This window comes from Pagrus major, chromosome 1, assembly GCF_040436345.1.
Source record: "Pagrus major chromosome 1, Pma_NU_1.0".
NCBI classification, from domain to species: Eukaryota; Metazoa; Chordata; class Actinopteri; order Spariformes; family Sparidae; genus Pagrus; species Pagrus major.
Window position 1 is genome coordinate 30,579,062 of NC_133215.1, and position 19,313 is coordinate 30,598,374.

The 19,313-nt window shown below is 40.2% G+C and overlaps 2 protein-coding genes across 2 annotated transcripts; both read right to left on the reverse strand.

Annotated features, from left to right (window-relative positions):
- Window positions 1–13: 13 nt before the first annotated feature.
- On the reverse strand, window positions 14–14,514 carry unc93b1 (unc-93 homolog B1, TLR signaling regulator). The gene is made up of 13 exons (XM_073474059.1): window positions 14,394–14,514; window positions 10,698–10,814; window positions 10,432–10,573; window positions 10,190–10,343; window positions 9,908–10,069; window positions 7,346–7,475; window positions 7,115–7,208; window positions 5,738–5,862; window positions 3,765–3,947; window positions 3,365–3,638; window positions 3,148–3,269; window positions 2,878–3,000; window positions 14–724 (listed from the first exon to the last, which is right to left on the reverse strand). Exons 1-13 carry the CDS (start codon window positions 14,394–14,396, stop codon window positions 449–451), a joined length of 1,905 nt encoding a protein of 634 aa, XP_073330160.1. The 5' UTR covers window positions 14,397–14,514; the 3' UTR covers window positions 14–448.
- A 631-nt stretch (window positions 14,515–15,145) lies between these two features.
- timm10 (translocase of inner mitochondrial membrane 10 homolog (yeast)) lies at window positions 15,146–19,291 on the reverse strand. Its single transcript, XM_073466459.1, has 2 exons — window positions 19,116–19,291; window positions 15,146–17,086 (listed from the first exon to the last, which is right to left on the reverse strand). Exons 1-2 carry the CDS (start codon window positions 19,184–19,186, stop codon window positions 16,891–16,893), a joined length of 267 nt encoding a protein of 88 aa, XP_073322560.1. The 5' UTR covers window positions 19,187–19,291; the 3' UTR covers window positions 15,146–16,890.
- Between the last annotated feature and the right edge of the window lie 22 nt (window positions 19,292–19,313).

Here is a 19,313-nt window from a genome sequence, read left to right on the forward strand (position 1 = left end):
TTTAAAATGAAACTTGCTTCTGCGTTATATTTTCCACTCGAAGAAGCACAAAAGCAATGCAACTGCCTCGATAATGACCAGCACATTTTTTAAATATGAGCCACAAGCTGTGCAGCAAATGAAAAACATAACCAATCTTGTTGTTTTCTGAGTTGTTTATCCGAGGTGCTCTACTTTTTAAGATTGTCCTACCTATTGTTAAATAGCAATACAATATTTCCAGTTTCTGTACCCTTGATCACCTGTTGTGATTATAATTGACCAGCAGGTCAGAGCTTTTCATCAAAGCACATGCCAGAAAAAAATGTTTTTGGTCCTTGTAGTCTGTAAAAATATGTATGAAGTCATGAGAACAACAGCATCCAGTACATCTTTAACTCTCTTCCTCTTCTGTATATCTGTAATCTGTCCACCATCTCCATTCATTTCTCCTCCTTTTTCTCCTCTCTCACCATTCCTCACGCTCCTCTCTCTCTCCCTCCATCACATGGGCGTCCTCCCGTCTGCGAAGGTGACCCTCCGGCACTCTCCTCCTGGCTCCTGGTGAGTCAGCTCCCTGGACCCCTGCGTCTTGGCCTCCTTCCTCCCTGTCCTCTGCTCTCATCTCCTCGACCACATGTTCTCCGTCCTCATTCTCGTCCCTGTCATCTTCGTCATCCTCCTCACTTCCTTCGGAGTCTGACTCATCTGAGTTATCCTCTTCCAGGTAGCGGTAGCCTTTGACCTGCCAACACAAACAATATGCTATATTAATGACTAAGAAGAGAAAGTGAGTTAAAATATGCTTATAGTCACCTTTAAGCCACCAGTTAAATGTTTTATGATAACACTCTGACTATAATAAGACTTTATTCACTCCTGCACAGCTGAAGGACTCCTTCTATTGAGGGCTGGTAGGGTGTAGAACAAAGGACTGAGTTCAAATCTCACCAGACAACAGATCTCTACAGATATTTCTTTATTTCTGAATGAGAGAAGAAGAGAGTTGTTTTCGCTCCAGGAAAACTCACTTCTTTCATGAATAAAAATGTGTAGCTATCTGGGGTGCTAATATGATCACCTGAAAAGCTGTGTGTTAAACTGTCATACACACGTATAATATCACCAGTTAATATCCCCTTCCTGAGTCATCGGACACATTAGCAGAACTTTTTTTAACCTTCTTCATAGCCTCCAAAACTCCTCCCGCACCCGGGTCTTTGCTTCGGCAACCACCGAGGCTGCAGCCCATGAGACGTACGTGTCATGTCTGTGCTTGTGTTTGCTTGTTGTTGCATTGTTTGTTTTTGCTTTGTTGCACCATAATTGGTGCAATAAAGCAAAGCAATAGCAAGACGAATTCTGGCATATTTACAGTAATGTTCATAATATGCACTGTTCCAGTGAAATAAACTAAATAACAAACAAAATAACAAACCAAAAAAAAAACACCCCAAAGTAATCACCTCCAGAATGGAGGCTTTGAACAGCTCATGACCCCAGTACTCATTAGAATTGTAAACACAGCACTGAAAACATAGGTCTGCTTGAGCTGAAAATGTCTTTCTAAATCGGTCCACAAGGTATATTAAACTAAAGGTAACCATGGCAACGGCACTTCTAATTTGTGCTTATCAAACTAAATAATCAAAGTGACCTTAAACATATTCTTTAGAAAATGGATGATTTAAAAACAGCTTTTCTTTTTGCCTCTTTCTAGTGGCCATGACATAAGAGCAATATTACCCTGAGGTGTATCAGGACCTGGCTCTGTCTTCTCTGTTATTTATGTGTATCAGGACATTTTCCTTTATATAATTGCTTACATAATGTGGTTTTGTCACACATAGATCAGAGTAAAAAAGATTTTTTAAAGGTCTCCTACATGTTTGAAGACTATAAAACTTCTTACTCATTGAAAAGTCTATTCTCTGCATCTGTTTGTGTCAGTGTCAGGTTTAATGTAAGTTTAATATTTGACCATGACTGGCTTCAAACAGGTTGTGATACTGAAAAAATCCTGTTTGATTTAAGTTGAGCACAGACCTTCACTGTGCAGAATGATGTGCGGAGTACATCATTCTGCAGTGAAGGTCAAAAATCCAAATGATGTAATAATAATGAAACAATAATAATGATGCAACAAAAGGCAACTTTGAGCAAAGGGGGGCTTTAATGTTTAAACCTTTTGGGTTTAAAAAGGCTTTTTACCCACATGAGAACACCAGTAGAGGTTATATATAAAACAAAACGGTCATTAAATGTGGCGGCCCAACTATTCCAGGGAAAGCAGCTTTTCTAGGTTTTAAAGTTTTTATGGCTTTCTTCTTGATATTAGATATAAAAAACAAAACGGATATGAACCGGAAAAAATAGCTTATTTCTGAAAATGCTATAATGTCAAAACAAATGGACATGTGCAGACTGATTCTGGTTGTTTTTTGACATCGATGGAAAACAACACTTGTTTTATCATAGTTGGCTTCGATGGAAATTGAATTCTTACTTGTGTTCAGTAAACTGTAGCATGAATATGCTAAAGCAGACATTTTGAACCAGCAGCCTGTGGCTCAAATACGGCACTTTGACAACCTCATTCGGGCACTTTGATCATTTTGTTCGCAGGCTAACTTGCCCATTAATTACTTATGTCCTTTGCTAAGCACAAAAATATTCTTTTTACAATTTACAAGAATCAGACTTACAACCTTCTTCTAAGATTGAAAAGATGTGTTTTGTTTTTCTGTATTTTGTTGTCTAAAGAAAGTTTTTGTCAATTGTGGAAACTAATAACACATTTATATTCTGGGCTTTACAGGTCAGAAATATGCCCAGTGGCTAATCGGCTTTTCTTAAATCTAAATTCAGGCAGCCATTTGTGTTACTGTGATTGGTTACCTTGTGCCGTGGCCGTGGGATGCGAGGGAGTCTATAAGGGTCTTTATTGGCCAGCCGACGCTCCATCACCCAATAACAGTAGCACGCCAGCAACAAAGTGGCCAATAGGATGGAGAGTTTGGCCTGAGGGAGAGGGTCAGAAATGGGTCAAGAAAGAAAAAGTAGGTGCACAACCTTTAAAATGTGAATCCAAATGGTGAGTCTTCTCTGAAAGGTGCTATATTTGAGACATAAACACACACTAAACATTGTCTCAACGAACAGTCATACCCTCATCGGCAGGTTGGACCAGAGGTAGACTATGAAGATGGCAATGGCCTGCCACCAGTGGTAGATGGTGTAGATAAAGTCCAGACGTTCTTTGTCCTCAGCGTACAGCATACCGAGCAGAGCTGCCAACACAGAAGAGTTCATGCTGACACACATCATGTGCGAACAAAGTTAGTGTAGGGTACATTCACACACATGGACCACAGCTGTCACTTACTGCTGACGCCCGTCTTGATCAGGGCAGTGCCGAGTCCCCACAGCACAGAGATCACCAGCAGAGGGCCCAGATACCGTGGTTGGTCAGGATAAAGGGGCAACGCAAGGAGAGCCACCAGCAGCACAACGTGCACAGCAGAGCCCGCCACCAGACACACCCAGCGTGGGAGGCGCAGGAGGCAAAGGGAGAGGGAGGAAAAGACAGAGCAGGAGAGGCCATAGACCACAATGAGGAGCCACAGCTTTTTCAGGCCCAAAACGCAGACGCCGTATGACTGTGGAGGGAAAGAAAGAAATAAAACATGAAATTATAATCTCCTGTTTATGTCCTGTTTATTATTCTGCATTTCAAAGTCATGCAAGTAAAAGCCACTCTACAAACTTGATTAACAGCACAGTACCAGGGAGAATCCAGTGACTGCAAACAGTGCTTCGAACCCGCTGTAGATGAAGAATGGGCAGAGCAGTCGCAGGCGGTAGTCTCTGAAGTGTTTGAAAGGCAGCTGGAAGATGTTGCCCCAGCCGATACTGCGAAGGTCGATCTCTTCAGTCGGGCGGTAGGCAGCACCGCACAGCACAAGGAACTGTGGGGAGCAGCAGACAGCAATCGGTTTGTTTGGAATAATTTTAAATGATTGCTAAGGTTTGTTTGTGCCGTGCCATGAAAAATAACCAACTGCAAACACAGCACTGAATAACATAAAATACTTGAAAGCCTTTGAATCTCTCTTAAATTGCTGAGAGTGGTATTAGCAACAACAATCCATTTCTCAAGTCAGCCTTCTAAATTGCTCTAAATTGTTCAACTCTGTGGATCTGAGCGTATGTTTACTGTGCTTTTTCTGTGAGCTACCACTGTGATAAACTGTTCCCCAAGGCATGATGGGATACGTTTGAGCCCTGAGCATCCCCAAACAGACCAATTGGTTTAGAAAATTAATGGAAGGTAATTTTAGAGTGGAAGCGCTCTGTGGATAATATGACTGCACCTGATATCTCACACAAATTAGGAAAATGTGTCTCAAACATATTCATAAATTCCATCTTAAAGCTGCTCTAATCAATATTTTATATAAACAATTGATTAAATAACTGTGTGTAATGTGAGAGGTTGCTTGAACCCACAAAGAATTACCACCAAACACTGCAGTTCCCCTCATTTTTTTTTTAGTTTTATGTCCTCACTGTTTTGGTTCACGCTCACACCTCTCATCTGCATCGTTTTTAGCAGCAGGAAGCTGTTTCCATCCAAAAAAAGCTCAAAGCCCACTAAACACTTTGTGCTCCACAAGAAAGAGCACATATTATAAAAATTTACTATAGTCTACTGTGTATACACTCTTCACAGAAAGTGGATTAACAGAATATGCATCAATTGGTCAGAAACATGTTGCTGTGTGTGCTGGATGTGTAAATTGTTTGTGTTTTTAAACAAGTTTTCTCATACACTCTTTGGCCACTTTATTAGCTATACCCACATAATATCAGCTCTGCTACATATTATATGAGAGGGATAACCCAGCAAGGTGTCCATTACCAGGAACTAATGGATAACATGAAGGCACGCGAGACGGACAGGTGCCTCCATGGAGTCCATCAGCTTCTAATTATGGACGCTTCGATGGACGTTTTGCAATCACAGTTTTTCACAAGCAATAGCTCAGTTTTCCTGGCAATAGGCATGGAACGATATTAAAATGTCATGTTATGATTATCCTGATTATCCTCAAAATATGCTTCAAAAATGAAATGGCACTAAAACATAAAGGAATTCATTTATCCTTCATTTTGTTAAGAAAAAAAAAAAATTGTATCACTGATAGGACTCACGCCCCCTTTCACGAAAAACAAACCGTTCAGCAAACGGAGTTAGACAGTGGTCATGGAGATGGGAGATGAGATCAATATAGGACTGTATGTTATCAAGCCAGATGGCTTTCAAGTCACTGGTGAGGATATTTATGATATTCTCCACGATCAACAATTGTCCCATCCCAAACTGGCAATGCCTGAGGATTGGACTAATAGCTGGAAAAATCATTACAATCCCATAAGGTTCTTATGCAATGGAGTTGTGTTCACTACTCCACTAAATAGGATGAACCTTAGATATGACTTAGCACTTTGCAGTTGACGAAGAGTAAATCTGACGGTATGTTTAACAAGACAAGCTAGATAGCCAGTCATATCATTGTCCCCAAATCACTATCAAGATGACAAACAAACGATAGTTCATGTATACTGTAGGCCACAGCCTGAAGATGTTCTATCACTGCATTTGATTTTACAGGTATACCGAGTAAAGAAGCCACAGAGTGTATACAGCATGTTAACAGTTTGTTTTGCTGCCCCCGACTGCCGGGTTTAATCTTACAATGAGCATGGCGAGGAAGGCGAAGCCCATGAGGACGCTCTCCACCTGGATGAGCAGCATGGAGCGAGGCAGGTTGACCAGCACGGTGCTGTTGAAGCCAGGGATCACTCCGCTGATGTTTGCTCCTGGCAGAGGAAGAGAAAGATTCAGCCATAAAGAAGCTTCAGTCCTGTTTGTTTAACACACGAGGCTGCATCTCTGCAGAGTAACATATAGCTGAAATGTACGCTGAAAAAAGCTGAATGGATAACTAACAAAGCAGCAGTTTAAAAAAACAAGGATGTTTGTATGATCATGGTTTTGTATATTGAGAAGCTTATCTGTGAGGCATGTGATGGTGTGAACCTCAGTACCGTTTTGTTTCCTCCTACTGTTGGTCACAATAAAAAGGAAGCATCGTTGCCAGAAGTGAGATCCTTGTCCAGGATAAGCATGACAGGAAACACTTTTCAGCTTTAGCAGAAGTGCTGCACTTCAGAAATTTCACAGCAGTTTAGAGGGGCCATCTTGTGTTTTCATTCACTTGATTCAGAGAAATTTAACTAAATTTTCACTTTACAAACTTGGTAAGAAAACGGGAGATTTTGAAATACAGACGGTCAAGCATTGAAAGCTGCATAAATTGATTTTCAGCCACTTGGATCAGCACAACAAGCTGAAAACATAAGTTGGTGTATTATCAGCTTTTGAAGTTGTGGTGAGCGTGTTCGCAAACAGTTCCCTTTTTAAACATCAAGCAAACATGATGCAACCTTAGCTTTCATTAGGAGTCGTGCCTTAGCTTTTGTGTTCACTGTTCACTCTTCTCTGTTTTAATTTCCAACAACTCCTGAGGCACCTGAGGAAATATGTAGTGCTTCAGCTGCTAAACTCTACTATCTTCATCAGCCAGTCTCTAACTTTGTCTGACTGCTGTTTTGGGTAAGGCGGGTAGTGTACAGTACAGTACCCTTTTTTCAGAATTCTACGCGAAAGGTTGATAAAATACTCCATAAAGCTGAGGGGAACTGCAAATTTGCTTTCTAACTCAGAGTTAGAGAAAATGATCAATACCACTCCTATGTCTTCACAGTAAACCAGGGATTTAGACCTCCACCAAGAGGTGATGGTCGGCAGATTTACTTAACTTTGGACTGAGGCAGTCTAACTACACTAACTACACCTGTTTCAAGTCTTTGTGCAAAGATAAGCAAACTAGCTGCTCACTGTAGCTTTATATTTACTGCCCAGATCTCAGAATCTAACTCTTGGCAAGAAGCATGGTAAGTATTTCCCTAAATGTCAAGCTATAGCTTTGCCATGTCTCAATCCTGACACTTTCTTGTCCTGCTTTTATTTGTCTGTAATCAGTGGATGTGAAGTGACATGTGGCCTTACCGCAGCCTTTGACATTGTAAAGAATGTGATCACTTTCACGCAGGTGGCCGTTGAGGACGAACAGCATGGGGAACTCCGCAAAGACAAAACTCAGCTGATGAGGAAGGGAGAGAAGGCAGGGACTTAAGCTTTGTTTCTGCAGCTGTGCACACTTGTTTTCCGGTGTTAAACACCGCACACAACATGATGCTAATTGAGGCATTAGTGAAGAAAGCACGGCTGAGGACTCACATGATAGATAATGTGGAAGACTGACTGGAAGACGATGATGTAGCTGTGGCATGCTCCCTTAGGAAGCTTCTTCTGCTCCTGCACATGCTCTTCCCTGTAGTTGACGTACTCGTAGTACTGCTGCGCCATCCTGCATAGGATTGTGGGGGGAGAAAGAAAACACACTTACAACTAAGCTTTGCTCCATGAATAGTGCATATAAGGGGTGTAAGGATCCCTAAAATTCATAGTTTGATTTTAATTGAAAAAAGGGGGCCTGAGAATGTGCCTTACATTTATGAATGAGCTACTCTTTAGACATTGGAAAAAAAACCACAGGGTTTGGTCTGAGAGAATTGTATGTTTATCTGCAGCATGGTATCACAAAAAAACAACAACAATGCTATGCAAAGTACAAAAAAAGTATGCTGACAAACTATATCTCAGCTTGACAACTACAGCACTGCACAGTTCAACAGAATTTCAACAAAAAAAGTGCCTGGTGAAATGTTGTTTCAGGCTGCATTGATCGACACAATACGGGGTGTTGTTATTGTTACAGCTCTTTGTGAACAGAAGTGAAAACACTCGAAGCAGCTTTTTTAGAGTTTCGTCGCTATCAACTGACACAAAAGACTTTGAAATGAAAATCTCTCATTTCACTAGAGGATTTTTATGCAGTTCTGCTTGTAATTGTTTGTCTTAATGTGAAATTAAATATACCTCATGTTTGGGCGTTTTCTGTGTCTGTCCATGCTTACACTGTATATGTTTATTCTTGTACACAGGTCTGCCTTGAAAAAGCGATCATGATCTCATTGAATCTTAATGAAGAGGTGTATATGGTACACCACAGGCTGAAATCTATTATTTAACTAAAACAGGTTTGAATGTACAACCTTAATTCCAAAAAAAAGTGGGATGCTGTGTAAAACATCAATAAGACAATATGATAATTTGTTAATCCTTTTTGACATATAGTCAGTATAGGGCAGTACAAAGATGATATATTCAATGATTTACCTCATCAACTTTAAATTTGATGCCAGCAACACGTTTCAAACACATTGGAACAGGTGCAACAAAAGACCAGGAAAGTTCAGGAACGCTACAAAAACAGCTGTTCAGAACATTCCACAGGTAAACGGGTTCATTGGTAACAGGTGATAGCATCATGACTGGGTATGAAAGAGGCTCCCTCGAAAGGCTCAGTCATTACCAAGCAAGTATGGGGCAAGGTTCACCACTGAGTTATTGTTTAAAGGATATCACTACATGGGTTTGGGAACACTTTGTATAGTGTTGTAGGTAAACAGTTTGTTTACATATGATTATATGTATGTCTTTTTATTTACGTGTTACACAGCATCACAATTTTGAACATCTGAAGCATGTCAACAACAAGAAACAAGAAATTTAAGTATATGAGGCAATTTAGAAACAGTGTCACTATACAAAGCTGGATGACCACCTGAGCAGAGTGAGTAACTGGTCCCTAAAGCTCCTGAATTAATATGCTAATAAAATTAAAAATATTTGTTTGAAAACATGACTTGATGCTCTATGTTTAAGAGGGTCCTGCTGTCAAAATCTAGTTTTAAACATTCAATCCTGGTCCTGGGGGCCCCATGTTTTAGATGTCTCCTTGCTCTAACACACCTTAATCAAATGTATGGGTCATTATTAGACTTATTATCAGCAGAGCTTGATGACAAGCAGATCATTTGAATCAGGAAACATCTAAAACATGCAGGGCACTGAGCCCCCAGGAACAGGACAGATTATTTCAGGTTTGTCCTTATATTGTATGTTGCATTTTCTTAATTTAATGAGGCCGGCAGTCAATCAGGCCATGTCACAATTACATTTAGTAGTTTGTCCAACAGAGAGAGCTGACAAATTAATCTTCCAACCGTCTCACTAAGTACATATCTTGGACACAATAAGTTTTTGTGTAAAAAGAAAATCAACTTATATACTGTTACCAGTTTTTCTTTTTGTTTTTTTTTTGTCTGATGATGTTGTGAAGTAGTGTGGGATCATTGGAGTTGTTGATGAAAACCTGTGTGACGTGACTCAGACAGAAATTTTCACTAAATGGGTAGTGTTTTATGTTTAGTCACGTTCGCTGGCTTCCTTCCTCACTCTCTGATGTATCATCTGATGTTTTCACAGAGGGTATAGTGACAGGCGACTAAATGAAACGCACCATTTCTTTGAGTAAAATTCTGGATTTCTCTTGGTTTAGAATTGTTGGAAACATTTGACAAAGGTCTGGTTGTTTATAGACATTTGAATGTAGAAATGTCACATATATATTTAAAATTTTGAAGATGAAAGTTATCTTTAGGCATTGCATCACAGAATGTAGTGTAAGGTGAGAAACAATTCAGATAGTGAACTTAAAGCTAGGCAGCATTCTGGTGCGATGAAGGTCAGAGCAAAGATCTGCAACACTGATTATAAACTGAGATCTCAGCTATCAACCTTCAGTACAACCTTCTCTGTGACAAAAATAGGGCGAAGCTTCAGCCTCTCATGACACATCCTCACCCACCCACCCTTCCACGTCATGTTTCTTACCTAGTGATATAATTTCCCAAAGAGGCCCAGAACGGAACAATGGCCACGCCGATAGCTACGGCTGAAGGAACCAAGGTGTAGTAACGCTCCCAGTAATTGGTTGAGACAAAGAGTGCGTAGATTCCAGAAGCTAGGAACATCATCCACTTGGTACCAAGAAACCTGCCAGAGAAGAGAATATAGTATTTTTATAGGACATTTAGATAAACAAGAATGGTTTTATCATTTGTGTCTGTATGTGTGTGCGTGTGTGTGTGTGCGTGCGTGTGTGTGTGTGTCTACCTAATGAGTATGGGGGTGTACAGCAGGCCTATGATGGGCGTGACGTTGATTCCCATCAGCATTTTGCGATCGATGTCCACCAGGCCAAGGTTGCTGTACTTCACCTCACGGTATGTCATATCATAATGGAGGATCAGCTGCATCTGCAGTAGGCCTGTAACACACACACACATAAATTAAAAACTCTGCCTCTTTGTGTGCTTATTTGTCAACCTCGCTGTCTTTCCTCCGATCAAACTCACCCATGTACACACTGTACACAATCATGGCTCCAAAACTGGCTCCCAGAACATTCTTGATGACTCCGAGCCTCTTCCTCCTGTAGTACTTCCTCTCTTCCTCCTCCTCGTTGTACTCTGCCTGTGGGCCAAGAAACTCCTCCATCTGAGGAAAGAAATTCGAAATAAAGTTATGCAACTGATTGATAAGAGCAAAGATGTTGGAATTCTATCACAATCATGAGAATCACGCAATCTGGAGGTTTTTCACAGGACAGCAGGGAGCTCACCTGGCCCTGCATGTGGTCTTCCTGTCCCACATCCAGCAGTTCATTCTCGATGCCATTAGGAGGTCCTGCAAGGTGTTCAGCATCAGCCACCAACTCTTCTCTCTCACATGCCTCCATCTAGTGGCCAAAAGGAGCAGTACACTGGATTAAATTGCTTACATGCTATACAACAAGTGAATGCTTGAACAGGAGCCTCCTTACAACCATGCCTTAAAGGATAAGTTCCCCCAAAAATGAAAATTCAGCCATTATCAACACACCAGCATTGACAATGGAAAGACCAGTGAGGTTTCATAGTCCGCCCACCAAACATTTCTGGAGCTTCACAGCAAAACAGTGTTAAAGCATTCTCCTTAACAACTGAGGTAAATGGGGACTTTAAAATGTAAAAAAATGACAGAAAGAAATAAAATGGCTCCTTACAGCTTGCCCAAGTCACCGTAAGCCCCAAGATCCCAAAATTGATTTGAAAATAAGTTATTTACATCCTTTGTACATTTACAGGCATTCAAGCTTGTGTAGCGTCTTCAGATGGGGTGTGCGCTAACACACTTTGCCTTGAAAAAAAAATATGTAAATAACGTCTTTTGGGACTGTGGGCCTTACAGAGACTTGGATTACACCGGATGAGCTGTATGGAGTCATTTTCTGTTTACATTTGTTTTTTCTTAAAACATTTTAAAACAAGGCCCCATCTACATCAGTTGTTTCGAATAATGCAGCAACGCAGTTTTGCTGAAAAGCTCCAGAAATGTTTCAAGGACCATCAGCATGGGGGTGAGTAAATAAAGACACGCATTTTATTTTTGAACTGTTTACAGTAGGACATGTTTAGTACACATTTTTTCTTACATTAGACACTCACTTCATTCGAGAATGAAATCTCTTGCAATCATTGAGAAAGCACTTTGCAAAATGCAAAACATAGCTGGAATTGGTCACACACACGCATGAAAAAAAACGTATACACTATTGAACACTAATCAGTCTGAGCCTTTTCACTATAAATAGGCCTCAGGTAATCTCAGCTCTTTTATGAGTAGTTGCAAACATGGGGGCAGTGACAGCGGGAGGAAGAGGAAGAGAGAGGAATAGGAGGAGGAGGAGGAGGAGGACAAAGAAGAGGACCAGGCAACAGATGGAGACGGATAGATGGATATTTCCGATGACAGTATGCCTCCAATTTTATACACTCGACTGTACTTATACAATTTCAGCACATTATTCTGTATTACAGTACAATACAATGTAGTCCTACAATACTGTATTACGTTGACAGTGCAGTATGTGAAAAGGAATCTAACAAATGCCCTTATGTTCTGCATTTCCTACTGAACTACCAGATGACCTCCTGAGGGTGGAAGGCAACGCCTGCTCACTCATGAACAGGAACTGCCCATAGTCAGTATAGTGTTGGCAAACAACATCATCTGCCTACATAAACATGACAACGCATAACTATAATTATTTTTGTTTGCGGGAGTTTACACTAACATATTGTGTTGATTACTGTTCTGTAATTCTTTGTGCTTTTTTGTTTTTTCTGAAACCTTTCTATTTTTGTGTTCAGTCAAATGTCAGCAGACATTCTTTCACAGAAGCCTAACAAACTACTGTTTTGTATGAAGTACATCAGTGTGTTGTTACTGCTTTGAAAGAGTCATTCAAATGCTGCATGTGTGTATCATTTTGTTGCAATCATGACATTTTGATAAAGGGAGGTTGCAGAGTAGGGATGCAGCAATTATAGATCGCAGTTTCAAGATTAAAATGTATTTCACAATAACAGTCACTCTCCCATCCTTCAGCTGATTTTATCACCTGAACCTGGTGCACCATGTTCAGGTTTTTATTCTGCCTATAGTCTGCTTTAAGTGTGTTTAATTTTCCTCAATGTACAACTGCTGGTCATAGAAAAATTATGTACCATAATGTTTTTTGAGAGTGAGAACAGAAACCTCAATGTAGCTGAGCTTTTATGGTGACAAAACCATGATGTTTTTCATCGCAGTTAATTGTGAAATCCGTTTATCGCTGCATCCCTGCAGCAGAGTTTCATTTTTAGACAGAAGTGAGATGCTTATCTCCAAGTGTTGCGCACATTGGTGTGTAAGTATAATTGGACTGAAATAGGCAGTTCAGTGCACCTTAAGCACACATCCAGACCATTCAATCGCTTTACGTTTAATTAGTTTTATGAGGTACCTGAGGGGACTAGAGTTGTCAAATCTCTTACTGTGCATAACACTAAGGAGACTACATTTAGATCCTTCACATTTTCACACAGAAACACAGGCACAGAAATGTATTACAGACTAAGGATGAAATCTAGGGCTACATAAATCAGATCATCAGTATAATTGAGCCTTAAAGTCATTACCTTGTGAGTTAATTTAACGAAGGTGGCATCCTGTGATGGTACATGCAGTGACATATATGCTATCTTACTCTCTCTTAATCCCTTCCAATATTTACATGCATTTTCAGGTTACTGATTAATTATGTAACCTTCTGTTTTTTCTTTAAATTTGACATGTTAAAATGTGAAATTGTGTGGCACTGTTTACAATACTGAAATAAAAATGAAATATAAATCTTAAAAATGCTATGAAGTTTCATTACGATTGTGATGTTGAATCTTGTCCTCTCTCTGTTGGTGTTACAGCACTTTATCTCCGTCACTTGGACAGATGCATTTTATTGAATTAACATTTGAGTTCATTTCATGCTATTGTGTGTCCTATCTGTGTTAAAAACATTTGGGTTGCTGCATTAAACATCACATACAAAATTAAAGGTTAGGCAAGGGACTGGATGAAAATTTGATTTCATTTATTTCATTTTCAAGCTTTTTTTTATTCATTTTTTTTCTATAACAAAGCAAACCCTTCTCCTGAGTTATCAATATTATCTTGGGGGCCTCCCCCTTTACTTAGAATAAAAATATGCAATACCCTCCTCCCAATATCTCAAAATGGAGAACATGAAAACTACCTTTTCATCGCAACTATTTGATCTCTGTCTTACATATTATTAGATTTAAAAAAATACAATAATAAAATAGAGGTATTAAAAAATTTAAATAATTTTGCCCTAGTCTCCAAATAAAAGTGAGACTACCCTCCCTTCTGCAAAAAAATTTAAAAAATCATTGTGTGGTCCCTACTTTGGTCAAAAATATTTCTATTAACATTCTTATTTTTAAGTAGTTTTTCACTTTCTGTGTTGATTTGTAAGTATCTATTTTACATACAGTGTAGACTATATTAATGTTCTTTTTAGCCTTAACCTTAACAAACACTGTTATAAAAAGAGGATGTGGTACTAAACATGTCATCAGTAAATGATACCATACAACACAGTCCTCATGTCCTCTTAGGCCTCCATACATGAATACTACAGGACTCTAAAAACCAGGGGAAGCGTCAAGCATTAGTTATTACCATGTTGTTTTCTCCTCATAGTTTCCTACCTCTTTAATAGTCCTTTAAAGAGTTACGTGCTAACTTGCAGTAGTCTGCTGTGACTGAGCCGTCAACGTGTCGACAGCAGCTGTGAGGTTATTTCTGCTTTGGCTTATATCTATGAACTACTTTGAGACAGAATGAGGCATTATTCCAAACACAGCTAGCTAACAACACACCCCCTCTGTTTGTTTTACCATTTATCAGCCTTATTGAATGGAAACTCACTGACCATGTCTCTCGGACGAGTCTCCTCGGCAAGTAAAGTTGTCCACCTGAGAGACAGCAGCACCAGACACCTCTGTCCCCGTGTCACTTGTGGTCCCTGCAGTATTTGGTTCCCCTTTCCGACTAACTCGGTGCAGCAGGTATAAATACAAGTTAGTAAAGAGAAACGAAACTTAGCTTCACTTCCTCACTTTCCTTCTCTTAAAGCTACAGGCACCTCTCCTGCCTCCTGCGCCATTAAAACTACCGAGCGCCAAAAAGAAAAGTGACACCGCTCATGATGTTAAGATAAAAGCATGACAATGTTTTATTTATTAAGAGTAGTTAACGACGAAACACTGCAGCTGCGTCACTGACACAGCGGTTAGCACATGAAGAAGAAAAAATAAACGTTTCACAGTCAGAAACATGGTCCACTGACATGACACCACACAGTCAACACAGGCAGGACAGATGAGCTAAGTTCAGTCCATCTCCATCACCAGACCAGAGGCAGTCTGTGTCTGAGCTGTGACAGAAGAAGCCCACATGGCACCGTCCAGGGCTGAAGAGAGTGTAAACTCTGAGGTAACACTTTATCATGAGGATGCAAATCATAGACTCAACTAATGCATGACACATGATGATTAATGTAGGATGTATCAAGAGTTCCTGCTGCTGACCTTTAACACATTTACAGAAGTTACTTTGTGATTTGGTTCACACTTAATAGACGACAATTACTTAATACATTATATTGATGTGTGACAAAATTAGTTGGATTCCAGTTAGTTTTATTTCAGACCCATGTATTTGCTCAGCCTCTTAAAGCAGAACACAAAACATTCACAAATTAAACAAACACGTACATACAGTAACATAAATAACCCCCCTAATTTTTTTCACGTCAAGGACCCCAAAATTAACAAAGATTAGACCACAGACTCCCATTTGATTAGATTTTGTCCCATTCTGATAAGAAACTCATGACCAAAACAGTCATAAGTTGTGAGATTTTTTTACTTATGAATGAAACTGAAGTGAAAATAACTTATTCCCTTTTGCCTGGGGAACCCCCTCAAGGAACCAACTTCCTCAACCGGTGGTCTATTAAGTGTGAGGTAATCTTATTCAGCAATAAGCTCCTTTCACATATGAACTCCGGACAATATCCAGAGAATCAGATCAGGATATTGTCCATGTTTGCTTGTTCACACAACAGCAGATTCTCCGTGTTCACACATGTTGGAAATACTCTGGTTAGGAGGCTACAGACTGCTCCCTAATGAGGACTGTTTTTACGTTGATATAAAAACTGCATGTTTTTGGACGTATCTGCCAAATTAACAAAAGAGTGGAAAGTAACATACAGGCAAGCAGAGAAGATCACAAAGCAGCAGCTTCACTCCGTGCACGAAGATCCCACCATAGAAAGAAAGCTGCGGCATTTTGGATCCGTGTCCAGCTGCAGCCTGAACGGGCCGTGTGGAAGCTTGAGCAACCGAGTAGGGAAATATTCTAGGCAGATGTTTTTACAGAACTCTGATAATGAGCAGTTCAAACACTATTTTTGCATGTCCTGGTGTACTTCTGAGTATGTGTGTTACAGCTGGTTAATTACATGTCGTCTACACGCCCTTTCACACATACAGTGCATGTGTGAAAGGAGCTCCAGTAACTTCTTTTGTTAAAAATAAGCAACAGGAATTTACGATACATTTTGTATTAGTTTGTGCATTAACTCGCCATGAGTCATGCATTAGTTAATCATCATTTGTCCCATTATTAAGTGTTGCCGTATCGACTATAACACTGCCATACATAATTCAGTGCATACCCTGATCCAGATATTTCATTTATTGTATTTTTTCTACAGAACAGATGCTACTTTGTCTGCATGACAGACAACTTGTAATTGTGAACAATTGATCATCATGTTGTGTTGTAACCTTATGAAGAGGGCCCATGTTTACTTTAACCCCCTCTCAAAACGAGAAAATCCTAGAGTTCAAAGAGTGATCTAGGAACAAAGACTAAATGCAAATCATCCTTAGTGTTTGTTTTAACCTGCTCCGATGACCAGATGGCTGGTTCCACAAAGCTTCAACACAGTATTTGAGTCTCTGCCGTAGAAGCAGCTAAAAACAATCACCGAGTATGACTAAAAAATAATATCACTTGTCCCTGGTGTTCCTCCTGTCCAGTCATTTTTTTTTTTCATTCCAGGCGACTTCTGAGTGTAAAACTAATCTGACACATCCAGAGAGGCTGGAAGATGTCTTCGTGCTGTCCTTCCACCGATTGTTCCAGTGATCCCTCCGGCTCCATCTTCATCCTCTGCTGCAGTGAAGGAAGCAGTTTCTCTCAGTGGACCCTCAACAGCATTAACTTAACATGTTTTCATTTCCCCAACAAAACCCACCCACTCATTAAAACAAAAAAGTCCCTCCTCTTGGAGAAACCAGGTACGCCGACCCCTTCCCATAACTTGTTATTCCCCATGATGCTCCACTCCAGCGTCTCTATCCGCTCCCCACAGCTGCCTTCCTCATCATTTCCTCATCCTGGACGGAGAGCTCTGTCAGCTTGCGTCCCAGCTTCTCATGGAGGTCCAGGTATTTGGCCACGCAGCGGTCCAGACACACAGACTCACCCTTCGTCAGCTCCGCCTCCTTGTAATGTGGCGGTACGCACTTCCTGTGGCAGGCGTTGGTCATTCTGGGAGGATAGGGAAGCCAGAAGACAGTCAGATTTTTAAAACATAATGTGTAAAGACAGATCATATTTCATGTGTTAACCCTTTTAATATGCCGGAGCACCTGAATATGATGTCCTACCAATACTTACATATAGTCAGTGTCACCTGGTTAAATTATACAGCTTGACCTGCTGGAATCACCATTGTTTAAGAATATGGAGCATTAACGTGCATGACCAAGTAAACTGTTTAGCCCCACCACATCTGTTTCAAATGAATGGGTCGTTATCAGACTTCAGCAGAGCTTGATGATGCGCTGATCATTTAAATCAGGTGTGTTGGAGCAGAGAAACATCTAAAGCCTGCAGGGCAGACACAGGAACAGGATCGAAGAACACTGACCAAAATCAGCAAGATTTGTAAAAAGCTATCATGTCTATCAGAGCAACCTCGGGCTAAAATGGTGGAAAAAGGTTTGTTGTGATTGATGGGACCAAGCTGCTGGCCCGAACCAGTGGGGGCAACACTAACGCAGGAATTATTATCAGTATATTTGAATAGGCCCTTTTCACAATGGACATTTGCACATGTCATAACAGGAAAAAAAACACAGGTGTTGCTCATATCTTTAATGATGGCTACGTTACATTTACATGATAATTTCTGGGCTGCGGTGTTGTGCATGCTAGCTGATTAACAAAGATTACTGGTCACTTTAATTAATGATAATCATCATCACAACTCAACAAAAATATATATATCCATTGAGACGGTCATCTACTACTGAGAAGTCAAAATATCTGACGTAGTGAAAGACGACAGACATCACCTCACCGCAAGCTGAAGATGTAGCTCTTAAATCTTTTGTGCAGTCCCTCTTTTATGGAGCTAAATACTCTTTGACATCCACAACTGTCCACATTCTTCACAGTCCCCCTGAACCTCATCCTCAAACTACCTTAAGTTCTACCGCATCAGCCCTTCACCTCTACACTCCCCACTGGCTGCCCATATTACAGTAACAGCATATTATATTAGGTCAAACACATATCTCTGGTCTTATCTTGCTTCCCTCCCCTTCCATGCTGGAAGCAGAGTTGCATCAAGCTGAATTTTCAAACAGAAATTCCCTTTCTGAAGGTAATGATGAAGAGGATGGTTTGTGGTAAAATAGTGAGTAAATGCTATGTTTAAAAGCACTATAAGCTCTGCAGTTGGATGCAGACAACAGTGTTTTATTGAGTACACACTTTAACTCATTATTGCAGTTGAGATCAGTACTGGAATTATGTACTCAGATTATTTGATCGTGTGGATGATTAATTTGTTTGATTCAAATGCATACAATGTGTGAGCACTTTTATCTACTGTTATTAGCAGCCAAGTCTGAACAGATTTAACTCCTATCCAACTTTTGGTGTGATGGACATTCAGAGTCCCTCCTGATGTGGTTTACTGTAACACCAAAGATGAATAAACTGTTAGGCCAAAATATTTTACACATTTTTTTCAATTCTTTGGTGATAAATAGATTAGTCGAAAACGTATAGATTGGTCATTAGCTGTTACTTAAAGCCCTGAAGATATTTCAGTGTGCTTTTGTACTAAAAATAAATTTAGAGGACCTTAATGCCACATTTCTCTGTAATGTCCTTGGTCATGTGTTACTGTAATACAGCTAATTAATTCAGTGACTTTTTGCAAAACATACAAACATATTAAACATGACTAGCTAACTCTGCACTGTGTTATTGGTGGCTTACATAGTCCTTTATGTCCAGTCAGTGTCAGTCCAGTAAGCTTAATTGAAATAGCGTTACTGTCACATGTAGCTGCAGTAATTTTAGGTAATCCGATGTAACGAAGCTAGCATCAGGGAGACACAAAAACTACGTCGTCACTGAATTTGGGAAACTGAAAAAGTTACATGACCCGCAGTTTCAGAAAAACTGTCAATGAAAGCCATGAGACAGTTTACTACTGACAGAGGTGGAGCATGAATGGGAGATAGCTAAGGTTAGCTTAATGGTTAGCTTGTTTTGGCTTTACCGGTTGTACATGTCAGCCATCATTTCCACCTCCAGCTCCGCCGCCAGCTGCTGTGCCTTCATGGGATCCATGTCTCCGCTTCAGTGCTGCTCACACCTGGGTTCAACCACAAACACGCCGTTCTGGTGATCCTCTCCTGCGGACAGCCGACAAGAAAGCTACCCGCTGCCTCTTCTGTAACCTTCAAATCTTCAAGAC

Excerpts from the sequence above, each read along its gene's own strand:
- unc93b1 (XM_073474059.1), bottom strand. Across the intron at positions 3,948-5,737 it reads CCTTCCTCGCCATGCTCATT|TTCCTTGTGCTGTGCGGTGC; the intron begins GTAAGATTAAAC and ends TGCTCCCCACAG. Across the intron at positions 725-2,877 it reads TCCCACGGCCACGGCACAAG|GTCAAAGGCTACCGCTACCT; the intron begins GTAACCAATCAC and ends TTGTGTTGGCAG.
- timm10 (XM_073466459.1), bottom strand. The coding sequence starts at position 19,186 with ATGGATCCCATGAAGGCACAGCAGCTGGCGGCGGAGCTGGAGGTGGAA. Across the intron at positions 17,087-19,115 it reads ATGGCTGACATGTACAACCG|AATGACCAACGCCTGCCACA; the intron begins GTAAAGCCAAAA and ends CTATCCTCCCAG.